Source organism: Carya illinoinensis, chromosome 3 (genome assembly GCF_018687715.1).
Source record: "Carya illinoinensis cultivar Pawnee chromosome 3, C.illinoinensisPawnee_v1, whole genome shotgun sequence".
Classification (NCBI taxonomy): domain Eukaryota; kingdom Viridiplantae; phylum Streptophyta; class Magnoliopsida; order Fagales; family Juglandaceae; genus Carya; species Carya illinoinensis.
The window spans coordinates 52,195,450-52,208,162 of record NC_056754.1 but is presented as its reverse complement, the minus strand read 5'-3'; the positions used below and the strand labels follow the sequence as shown (position 1 = coordinate 52,208,162).

At 36.3% G+C, this 12,713-nt stretch overlaps 1 protein-coding gene across 1 annotated transcript; it reads left to right on the top strand.

The window, feature by feature from the left end:
• The first annotated feature begins 4,212 nt into the window (after positions 1-4,212).
• On the top strand, positions 4,213-12,021 carry LOC122305248 (protease Do-like 10, mitochondrial). The gene is made up of 8 exons (XM_043117629.1): positions 4,213-4,659; positions 5,198-5,443; positions 6,518-6,713; positions 8,749-9,008; positions 9,430-9,557; positions 10,462-10,665; positions 10,973-11,023; positions 11,433-12,021. The coding sequence occupies exons 1-8, from the start codon at positions 4,263-4,265 to the stop codon at positions 11,673-11,675; spliced, it is 1,725 nt and encodes a 574-aa protein (XP_042973563.1). The 5' UTR covers positions 4,213-4,262; the 3' UTR covers positions 11,676-12,021.
• Positions 12,022-12,713: the final 692 nt, after the last annotated feature.

The following is a 12,713-nucleotide window of genomic DNA, read 5'->3' as shown; positions in this document are numbered from 1 at the left end:
AAGATTCATTCAATGTAACATAACATGAATAGGTCATATGGTGACAGTAATGCACATATTAGCCATAGTAGCTCCATTCTAGCTTGGCTTGCCATGTACAGAGCAGAGCAAACATACTGGCTTGAATCAAGGCCCCCTGCCACATGTATAATGACGAGATTTTAAAGCTTTTATTGTGGCTAAAGACCGTTTTCAAGTTGGAATGAATTATTTAGGTGTTGTCCAAGTAAACTCCTGATCATTTTCTCTACTGCAGTTCATCATAGTTATCATTACAAAAAAGGTAGCGTTAGAATATTGCATATCTAAGATATCTTGTTAAATGAATGCAATGGAAGTTCTGAGAGTGATAGCTTGTCCTCTAGGAGATCAGTAGACAATTATCTGCAATTGGATACAACAAAGAACCAAAAAGAAAGTGCATAGCAGAAATAGAACCTCAAAACCCAATCAGGAAGGCAACAAGAGGATACAAGCTGCACTGCATTGTGGCAAACAACTGGCTCTCTCTCTCTCTCTCTCTCTCTCTCTCTCTCTCTCTCTCTCTCAAAAATAAAAAGAATGAGGCAGTTCATGGGTCTTACCCTGAAGAGGTCGCGCTCTACTTTTTGGTTGGCTTCATTGTTTTTTTCTTCTCTCTTAAGATAAAGAACTTGGACGTTACAGGAGATCATAGAAATCATGCACTCGCGATTGATTGCAAACTAAGGAAAACATTCTTCTCATCATCCCGGATAGAAAACAGAAAAGGGCATTGGTAAGTGGATTAAAAAATTAGAACTCGTAATGCAGAGTGCCAAACTGTGGGCCTGACAATAGTACTGTTTGTGAGGATTTTTTAACATGTTTTATTTTATAATCAGTGACTAATTATGAAACATTAATTCATGCCAAAAAGTTTATACATATATATATATATGATGATTGCCAATTGATTAATCATCAATCGCTCTCTCACTCCTTTGCAATTTTATTTCAAGAAAGGCTGGAAAAGTCGTTTTCATGAAGCTAGCTACTCTCTGCCGGATCTTCTTCTCAGAACAACACCGTGATGACTGGAATTAGTGCAATCTCGCTTTATCTCCTACGCATGAGTAGGCATAGAGTGCATCATGAGATCTAGTTAATTGGAATATAAACATGCATATGCGCAGGATATTTACAAGAATATATAACCTGGTTTGAAGACCCATCAGTTAATATCTAGCTGATGATGAAGATAAAAGTTGCATTATTGAGTGGTGTTGCAAGAAATCCTATGCATGTGGGGATCAGATCATTCATGCTATTACTTGGTTAGATTAATTTTGGGTATAACGTCTAAATTTTGTAATTGGTGATCAGTTTGAATATTTACAAGATAATAGTAGTTTTTTTTCTTTATGGTATATAAGAATATCAGGCGTTGTTGGTCAAAATATTTTTTTTTCCTTAAAAATACAAACAAATATAGAAATTAGGCTAAAGCTGTTTGCAATTAATGAATAAAATAGTGGAGAGTTTGGCGGTCATTAGAAAATTAGCGGAAAATATACAAAAGTTGAAATTATATATATATATATATATATATCATGATACTTTGATAATTTTAATTGCTTGGTTGAGGATATAATTAATGGTGATGATGACATTGATCGATCGGTTCTTTTTGCGGGGTAGATGAAAAAACTTGTGTATATATTGCCATGACATGCATGCATCTGGTAATTGCCAATCGGAATTCAACGAAATTGTCAAACTGCATTTAAGTGAATTTAAGAATTCTGGGCTACTGTAACATGCATATATGGCTGATGGCTCCACCGCAAATTAATCGTCTTCTACATTACAGAATTGATTAAAATGACATTTGTACGTAATTAGAAGCTCAACCCTTTTGATCTATTCGGATTATATATGGAAACAAATACTATATAGCAAATGAAAGAAATAATTTTTTTTTTTTTTTGGTGGCTTTGGTCGAAGATTGATGATCAGTTGATAAGATTAAGTCTCTGGCTTGGAGTGGTGGATCTTTGGGGGAATTTTAGATTTGGACGTGGAGATTTTGGTCTTCCATTAATATTGCTTGCCTTTGGCGCCTCAAAATTGACGGTTCCAAACTGGTTGCATGGTTGTGGCACGTTCAGTTCAATATCAAAATATCCATGTAATAAATTACAATGTGTACAAGCACAATAACGAAGAAAGAAAGAACTAATGAAAGAAAAAAAGAAATTGTTCTCTATGACCAAGTATTTCTAGATCAAAAGCAGCTTGGCGTAACTATTCCTGATTAAATGAAGTGAGTGATCAAAATTTTGATACAAAGACCATCACCCAGAAATCAATAAATTAAAGGATCGATCAGTACTACTACTCCCTCAAAAACCCATATTCAATTAAAAGGAAATAAAAAAAGAAAGGATTGTGGCCGATCGAAATGATAGATCGAGATAGGATATTTTTTTTTTCAAGTATATATTAATTTTTGTGATATTATATATAGATAATCATCATATATATTTGAGCTATATATATATATGAGCTATATATATATATACCTACCCGTGAAACTGGTTGGGTGATTGGTATCTCCCTTTGAACGACAAGTTCAGGGGCTGTTGCAGCTTCCATCTCCAGAGATGGGAACAATGGGGTTGCTGGTGGTGTTTTTAACCTGCCATGCATGCATTCATTTATATATAGCAGCACTAAGTATATACCAAGGAAGTGATAGCTTTGACACACACATTAAGACTGTGATATTGCATGCATGGTTGGCTTCCCAGTCATAATCATTTTTCCCATTCTCAGCAAGAAATTCAAGCCCGGGTCCTTTCTTTGTAGATGGAATCCTATAGAATGGATAAATTCCTGTATTTTGATCTTTCTTTTTTAAAAACAGAGTACATAGAACTTGCAAAATCCAACTGAAAAGATCGATCTATATGAAATGAAAGCGGATACCTACCGGTACTACCTCCAGATAAAGCAGCATGCGATTCAAAGTCCTCAGAAAAAGGCTGAAGGAGGTTGAGGATGCGTTCTTTGTCACGCTTATGCAATTCCTTGAATAGAACCAGTTCTTCATGATCTTTCTCCTTTCGCCCATAAATTGGAATCCCCAAGATCCTCCTGCCATGACCACCTCCTTTACCATTCATGATTTACTGATTTGATTTCGTTGTTCTTTTTAACCCTCTAGCTGTTGAAAGAGATTTATACAAATGATCAAATATAATTATTTCATGATGGGTTGTTTTGTTTTTCTGGCAAATGTGAAGATCAAGTCTGCTGATCTCTAGAGCATTACACACACACACACACACACACACACATATATATGCATGGGAGGTCAGGAGTACTAGTCTTTGGCCGGCAATTTCATCCGCATACATGCATAAGCCAACATGTTAATCAAGTACTGGAAAAATTCCCAAAGTATTTTGGGTATAAAATTAATCAGATTCTTGGGTGTGCACATTTGTCATCTTTTGGGGATTGATCAACACCTAATCTTCTACCATTACTTTTAGCCAATCACATCAATCCGGCCACCCAATTCCAAGACACAACTCCTCCTCATCGAATTGACCACTAAAACAAATTCAAAATAAATAAAAAAAACAATATACCCCTTTTAGCAAATGAACTTTCAGCCTGATAGGTACTAATAGTTTGTAATGTGGATTTTCTCTTAATAGAAGTAGACTTTGTTGGAAAAAAAAAAAAAAAAAAAAAAAAAAAAAAAAGAAAAAGAACTTTCAGCCTGATCTTGGCCGTAGTCTGCTTTCTACTCTCCTGAGCATCTTAGAGGATCGAATCTCCACACTCCATTTCCATTACAATATTATAATCTATTTAGAGATTATCTTCAAAATTCATTATCGATATTATTTAAACTCTAAGTATCCTTAATAATCACTATACGTCAAAGCGGCTTTGTAATTTATGTTTCGAGTTAAGAGTGTCAAACGACAACCTTAATATTTTAGAAACCATGTTAGAAAATGAATGGTAATCATCGGGATTATTAAAGTGTAAATATCCTCAAAAGAAAATCTTAAAAATTAGAATTGAATTCGGGCCAGGAGATGTGAAAAAAAAAAAAAAGCATTATTTTCCCAGCCCATAATGTAGTCTAGGCCCGAATATGTCTGAAGCGAAGTCCGTAACAACAGTTGTTCCATGGGCCCAATGTTTAAGCCCCTAATTGAAACCTACCTTTGTTCCCTCCTCCTCTTTGTTCTGCACACAGAGAGAGGGGGAGAGAGCTGAAAATGATGCTGGGTTCGAATCTCCGAACGATTCGACGGCAGTTCTTCTCTTTCTCCTCCTCTGTATTGCTAAAAGCCAATTATCCTACGTCTTCTATCATCAACACCAGTCGTTGCGCGTATCGAACTAACTATAGCAATGAGATTGAGCCGTGTTCTTCTTCATTTGTGACCGCTGCGCACTCGCTCAGGAATAGCAGAACTACAGTCCGAAGACCCAGGCCACGATGGGTTCGAGCTCGGCAGCAGCTAAAGAAGATGGCGGTGGATACGGATACGGATGCGTACTCGGCAGTAGAGCTGGCATTGGACTCGGTGGTCAAGATCTTCACGGTGTCCAGCAGCCCCAACTACACCCTTCCCTGGCAGAACAAGTCCCAGCGCGAGTCCATGGGTTCCGGTACACCCCTCTTCCCTTTCCATACTCGTTGTTTATACCTCTAGCAGCACTACTTTAAAAAATAAAATAAAATAAAATAAAAAAAGCGTAAGTGGGTTGAAGGGTTATAATTGTTGCCAACTGAGTTAAGCTTGAAAAAAAGATGCCCAATTTAATAATGCTCGGTGTTGGCATGGCTTTCCCTACTAGGATTGCAAAGTTACAAAGATTTCGGAGTTGTTTAGGCTTCAAGGGCGTAATAAGTAAATGAGCTGACGTTTTAATTAGAACCTATATGCCTTAAAGAAAGGTTTCATTTTCAGCATTCATCTCCCGGAAAATTGAAGCGTTAAAGCTGCAAAGGTTTAAGGTTATTGTGCTGGGTTTTAACTAAGAAATACTTGGAGTTACTTGTAATCTTCATGCTAGTAGCATACGGATAGAGCCAACTAGGATTTTGGGAACGAGTATAATTTTGAAAACCTTTTGCTTTGGTTTAGTTGTTGTTTAGTTGAATACGGTCTTTTCGAACTAAACTCTCTCTATGATGGTAATGTAGGGTTTGTAATCCCTGGGAGAAAAATTCTTACGAATGCTCATGTAGTGGCTGATTACACGTTTGTACTCGTAAGAAAGCACGGCTCTCCTACTAAGTATAGAGCAGAAGTACAAGCTGTTGGTCATGAGTGTGACTTAGCTATTCTGGTTGTTGAAAGTGAAGAGTTCTGGGACGGTATGACCTTTTTGGAACTAGGAAACATCCCTTTTCTACAGGAAGCTGTTGCCGTTGTTGGATATCCTCAAGGTAACACTATTATTTATTTTGTTATGTATGATTCTTGTGATTTATGTCATATCTGTTTTGTGATGAATGATCATGAGGATACCTGACACGCTTTATGTGAGACATATTCACATAATCCTGCCTGCTGCATGACCTTTCTAAATTAGGCAGTGTTCTTTAGATCATTGGGCATCGTCTCTAATTTATCTTCTTCTTCTTTTTTATTTTTTTATTTTTTCATTTTCTGCACTAAGTTTGAAGCCTTTTTAGTCTGCTGCTACATTATGATTGTGACGATGAGATGACAATGGTGATCAATATGCTTATTTTGCTCTTTTTCAGCTAAAGTTTTCAACTTATTTGAGATCATCAGTGCCTCATATCACTCAAATGAGCACCTTTGGCCAATCTATGAATGTTTTGCCTGCATTTTACATTTGGCTTCCTTGATAATTCCTTCAAGGTTTCCATTGGAACTGAACCAGTCGATCCTTTATAATTCATGCATGTATGTATGTATTTGTGAAACCACCGGAGCGTTGGAAAATGTGGAAAGATGGTGGCGCACCTCAAGGCTTTATTTTTTGAAACTGTTTTACACTGGATGACTGTTCATTCTGGTTTTTTTTATTGCTAATTTTGAAGATTTTCCTCTTTTTCTTTTTATTATCTCTTTTTGGTTGTGTGTATCTCATGTATTCATCGTGTGTATTGGGGCAATACCTTTTTTTATCATTTACAAATCGTAACTTAAAAACAAATTATTCACCAGCTGACCGAAACCCTCTGCAAGGGTTAGCATCCAAAGCTTTGCCTTAACCCCATGTTTCCCCATTTTGTTTGGAGACAATTTTTAAGCTTGTATCTTTCCTCTTTGTTTAGAACTATGTGGTTGAAACTAAATTTAAAAAGATATTTTTTTTAAGTATAATACATAAATATATACACCATACTTTAGATGTATATATATTATTATATTATATGTATATATACACCATACGTAGATCGTTCCAAGTGTCATTCATTGTAATGAAGAAATGATGGAAATTTACACCTCAATTCCAAAGTTTGGCTGATGTTTTAGCTGTCATACAGGTGGGGACAACATTTCTGTTACTAAAGGTGTTGTTTCCCGGGTTGAACCCACACAATATGTACATGGTGCAACCCAGCTGATGGCAATACAAATTGATGCAGCCATCAATCCAGGGAATAGTGGTGGTCCCGCGATCATGGGCAATAAGGTTGCTGGCGTAGCTTTTCAAAACCTTTCAGGTGCAGAGAATATTGGGTGAGTTTTAAATTGTTCAGTATCAGCCTTTATCACTTCGGGTGATATGGCATGTTCATATATCACTTGCAATGAGATGGCTACCTCTTGGTACACTGAGGGGTTGTTTGGGAAGTTAAATGAGATAAGTTATCATCTTATCTCAAAACTCCTCATAATTTCCTTCCCAAACATCACTTAAGCACAAAACACTTTTCAATTTCAAATATTCAACTTTTTCATCTAATTATTACGTAATCATTACAACTTTTCCAAACTTCCAAACAAAACACAAAAAGCAATACAACTTTTTCAAATTTAAAAACAAAAATAATATTAAAAAGGTATATTCAAATAGTTTTTTAACTTTATAATATTTTTATTCAACTTTTTCTCTCTCATTTTCCAAAACTGAATAAAACATATTAACTCAAACCATTTAACTACTATTCACAAACCATTTCACTATTCACAAAATTTTCATCTCATCTCATTGCCCAAACATGCCCTAAACCATTTACTATTCAAGCTTGTGTTATCAAATTTGGGATGTCTTGGGTTCTGCCCAAATCAGTTCATGACTTGCTATTCAATCTGAGGGGAAATTCAGGAATAAGGAAACTCGATCAGTTTGGGAAGTTGCTCCTCTACGTTTGCTTTGAAGAGGAATATAGGAATGCTTTGGAATGACCCATCAAAGATATATAAAAAAGACAAATCTTTCTTCAGATTATTTTTCTTCTTGTTTTTCTTTTCATGCCCTTGGCTCTCCTCTCTTCTGTAGTGCTTGTAATTGGGTTGCATCCTCCTTGGTGCCTTTAAATGAAATAGTTAAAATTGTGGAAGAAGTCAGTGGATGTGGTCTCAGAATTTACTGAAGTCTTACCACTTTTTTTTCCATTATATACCAACCCTAGCTAAAAAATCTGATGCCTGAAGTGTATGTTTTTTTTCATAGACTAAACCAAATTTCATCCTTGTTATCCTTTCAAAACTGTCAACATGTGACAAAGGCCCTCTGCCTTTTTATTTTAATAGTTGTAATATTCGATATGGTTTGCTTGTATCACTGATTTAAATTCAATCTATACTAACAACAAAGTAAGTTTAGGTATAAAGTATCCCTATGGATATTGGAATTTTGTAGAGAATTAAAAAAAGGTGCTTATGTACCAAAAAACACATGGCCTATGATTGGTTTCAGCTAGTAATACATAAACCCTCTCCAAATAAAGCATCTTGTGAGAACTATTCTCTCAAAATAAAGCGCAAATCTTCAACAGGTCGATTGCTATCCATTTAGAGGTGTTGGTTCCATCTCCCTCTGATGGGCAGTTCTTGGAACTTTTCTTCCTCTTCCTAGGTTAAAAGCTTATGGTTTGCCACCTCTTCCAGGTTCTGCATCAAGACAGTTTGAAATCATTATAGTCCACCAACTTTTTTTTGGATCGGTAAACAAAATTTTTTTGATCACAAGAATAGGCAAGAGCCCAACTCTATGGGACCTTTTTTTTTTTTTTTGATTGGCACCTGGTGTTCGGATCAGCGTCCTGACTAATCCTGGGGTTGCACAAGCCCTTGGCAAGGAGTTTCCCGCAAGTGCACCTCGGGTAATTCTAGGGGAAAATTCTCGTCCGATGGCCCCTAGAAATTGTTTGCACTTAAGGGGATTTGAACCTTAGACCTAGGGGGAGCATACCCCCAAGCCTAAGGCCTTTACCACTTGAGCCAACCCCTAGGGGTTAACTATACGGTACATATACGAGATAGCCCAGCAATATATGAAAGTTAGTTAAGATATCAGTGTGTATGGATTTAGACTATAGAAGTATGATAAATGTGGGACTACACCATTCAGATCAGTAGAAGATAATTGTTGTTTGGAATTTATTTTAATAGAAACTTAAATGAGATCGAATCAGCAGGCAAACAAATATAGGTCAGCAATTGTCAAGCATATATGGTTTTTCGCAAAGTTAAGATATTTGTTTCCATGATTCTAACCATTTCAAATGATTATCTATCGCTAATTTTTTCTTTATGTCGGACTGTGCAGTTATATTATTCCTGTTCCAGTAATAAAGCATTTTCTTTCTGGTGTGGAACAAAGTGGAAAATATGTTGGGTTCTGTTCTCTGGGTTTATTGTGCCAGCCTACTGAAAATATACAACTTCGAAACCACTTTAAAATGCGCCCTGAAATGACTGGGGTACTTGTGAGCAAAATTAACCCTCTTTCAGATGCCTACAAAATCCTGAAAAAAGATGATATTATCCTCGCATTTGATGGTGTGCCTATAGCAAATGATGGAACAGGTACTCTATTCATGATAAGTGAATGTAAAATTATTTGGAGTCAAATACTACCTTGACAAGTGTGATTCCTCTGATTTAAAAGGGTCTTTCATCTTTGTCTCTACTCAGAAAAAAAGTTAGAAAATTGCTAATTCATTTGCTCAGTAAAATAAATTGACTACCACTATAAGAAAACTAATACCTAGATGCATCCTCACTGAGGGGATTCCTTGGGCAAAGAACTACATATGTATTGTTTCAGTGGCATCCCTTCCTCCAGAGTTGGAGATGAGAGGAAGATTGATGGTTTTGCTTGCAGTAAAATATGTTTTTATAAATGATTTTTTTTAAATATTTAGCTTTTGTTCCTGATCATTTTTTGGATATATGTGATTTATTCTCTTATGTTCCTGATATGTATTGTGATTTGCACATCATGCAGTTCCTTTCCGAAACAGAGAGCGGATAACATTCGATTATCTAGTGTCGATGAAGAAACCTGATGAAACAGCAGCAGTTAAAGTCCTGAGAGATGGTGAAGAATCTGAATTTAGCATCACCCTTCGACCTGTAAGTCATTTTGCATCAAATTTATGCTTAATGATTTCACCATGTTGTAGATTCGCATTATTAAGAACCATTGTTGCTTGATCCTATATAAATAGATAAGAAATAGGAAGTTTGCTTTCTTGAAAACAGTCCCCCCGCCTTCCCCCCCCCCCCCCCAAAAAAAAAAAAAACAAAACAAAAAACCCCCCATTGTTTTTGGATAGGTAGATTCTCCTTTCCTCAATATATATATCTTTCTTAAGTTGTCCCAAAGTAAGGATCTTCCCTAGTGCAACCATCCAAACTAAAGAAACCACTCTCAAGGAAGCCTTGCTCCTCCAAATTTTCTTAAATGGATAAGTAATTATATTCAAAATCAAGAGAGCCACAACAGGTCACAGGTTCGATTCCCCTGGGAGGCCACGGCGGTGGGTTTCTGTGCTAGTCTCTCCGGGAGTTTAGGTTTCCAAGGGTGAGTCCTAAGGGCTCTGCCATGGTTTCATGAAGTTATTTCTGTGGTTTCATGACTGTGAACCAGAGGTTGGTCATATGGTTTCATGTAGCCAACCCCTGGTTATTAGAATAAGACTAAGGTTAGATCCGTACTCCATAATATATCACATAAATCACTAGAACTTTGAGGTTAATTAATTCTGAAAATATTTCAAATGAGTGTGATTTCAAAATATTGGAGTCGTGGAAGAAAAAAATGTAGCGAAAATGTTTTGTTCCTGGGCCTAAATTGGGAGGTTGTTTGCTATCTTGTAGTGGAGGGTGGTTTTGGAATAACATTGCTTCGATTATCTATGGCTTTGTTCTCCATGGATGTATTGTTCACCATTTAATCGTATTCATTTAACGGTCTGTCATGCAACTACTCTCTTCATGCAACTGAAGTTTCAGTTTTTCTCTTTTTTAATTGCAGTTGCAGCCATTGGTACCAGTTCATCAATTTGATAAACTCCCAAGTTATTATATATTTGCTGGTCTGGTCTTTGTCCCGCTTACTCAGCCTTACCTTCATGAGTACGGTGAAGACTGGTATAATACCTCCCCACGTCGGTTGTGTGAACGTGCACTCAGGGAATTGCCAAAAAAGGCTGGTGAACAGCTTGTCATCCTTTCTCAGGTTTTCACGCTTCTTAGTTTGAATAAATCGGAGTTTACATATATTGTATTTTGTTTTTGTTTTTTTTTTAATATCAGTCATATAGATGAGATATTTACCAGAAGGAAAAATGGAATCATATGGATGAGTTGCTATCAATAAAAAAAAAATTAAAAAAAAAAAAAAAAAGCTATCCAACATCACTTTTGGTAGAAAGGATAAATATGATGCTTGGTGATGTGTGCTATACTTTCAGATTATATTTTTGTGTATTGATTTTTGTAAGGTACAGTAGTACGCATTTGGTGACGTTTGCTATATTGTTCAGGTGCTGATGGATGATATCAATGCAGGATATGAACGTCTTGCTGAGTTACAGGTGCCTACATTTATCTTGTTCATGTGTCAGTTAACTTGATGGGTATTTGTGCTATGTTCTTTACACACTGGTGAAAAGAAATAAAAAGACGTGCAGACAAGCTGTATAGAATAAGCATTGGCCGTGATCTTGATTTGCCTTAAATCTCCTATGTTTGAACTCCAAAGTCAATCTACTGATATGATTATATGATAAGGTGTTTCTTTGAGAATAAGTCTTTTGTTGGTAAGTGCAACACTCGTAGAGGTGACTTTTGGAATAGGAGATTTATGGTGCGTACTGATGTTATGAGCGGTTGCTTTCTTTTATGCATACTTCCTGGTACCATAAAGTCAACTTGCAATTCATGCTACGTACGTTGTTACCGATTTAGTGTATGTTGAAAGATGTTAATTTATGTCATGTGCAGGTCAAGAAAGTCAACGGGGTAGAAATTGAAAACCTGAAACATTTATGTCGGCTTGTGGATAGTTGTAGCGAAGAGAGCGTGAGGCTTGATTTGGATGATGAAAGGGTCATTGTATTGAACTATCAATTAGCAAAGATTGCCACCTCTTCAATTTTGAAGCGCCATAGAATACCTTCTTCAAAGTCCAGTGATCTTATTGACGAAGATAATAGCTTGGAACTGGGGTTGGCCTGCTCAAGCTGAGAAAACCTTTTTGGCAAATGGGATTACCAAGCAATCCAGCTGGCCTGCCTGAATCTTCTTCATACATATTCTTAACAAATTGAAAAGCCAGCTATTTAGTTAGCCTTCTACTTTATAGTAGCTTTGCCTTTTTATATAGCATTTTTCAAAGAGAATAGGATGTAAGGGGTAGGAAGCTCCTTTTCCCAATATACAAGTTTACTCTGGATATAGTAATATCTATATCCCTTGACAATTTTTGGAAATTTCGGTTAGGGATAGGCAGTACCGAAACTTGAATTGGTAAAAAGTTACCGAGGTTTTTTCGGTTGAGAATATCTATATTCTTTAAGTACTTAAAAAGTCACTGAAGAAGTGTCCCGAGAAATTGTCCCGATATGTGCGTTTCACTTTTTAGTTTTCTTCTTCTTTTTTCATGCATTTTTATAATCAGCATAAACATTTTTTAAAAAAAAATCACAATATGATTAAAAAATACTTCTTTAATTATTAAGTAAAAAAAATTAAAAAAATAGTTGTCGAGACTGTATCGGGACTCAATTCTCGGTAGATATAGCATTTTTCATATTCTATTTACGTATTCATATATGATAAATACAATCCTTCTACGTATGGTTGAGTGCTACAAGCGGTAGGGAGTTGGCTAACGTCACATCACAAAAGAAAAAAAGAAAATGCCCGAAATAAGAAAAAAGAAACCAAAATAGAGCATGCTTGTCGGAGATAAATTTCATTTCTTTTACAGTTTCGCCCATCATCTCTTCAGGTAGTTTCTTTTACAAATTTCATCTATCGTCCATCATCCCTTCCATCACAAGAAAACCCACCGATCAAGCTATTTACAGAGCTCGTCCTCCGCTTCTTGTCGGTGTGAAAAATCTCCACTGGTTTTCGTGCTCTCAGATCAAGCTTCGTGGCGTCGTGGGGGTGTTATTCTTCTTCATGTGAGTATTTTTGTGGATATTTTCTACTGGTTCATCTGCGTGGGGTGTGGGTCATCTTCGCATAAAAAAAACTCTGAAGGATTGCTGAAGAAGG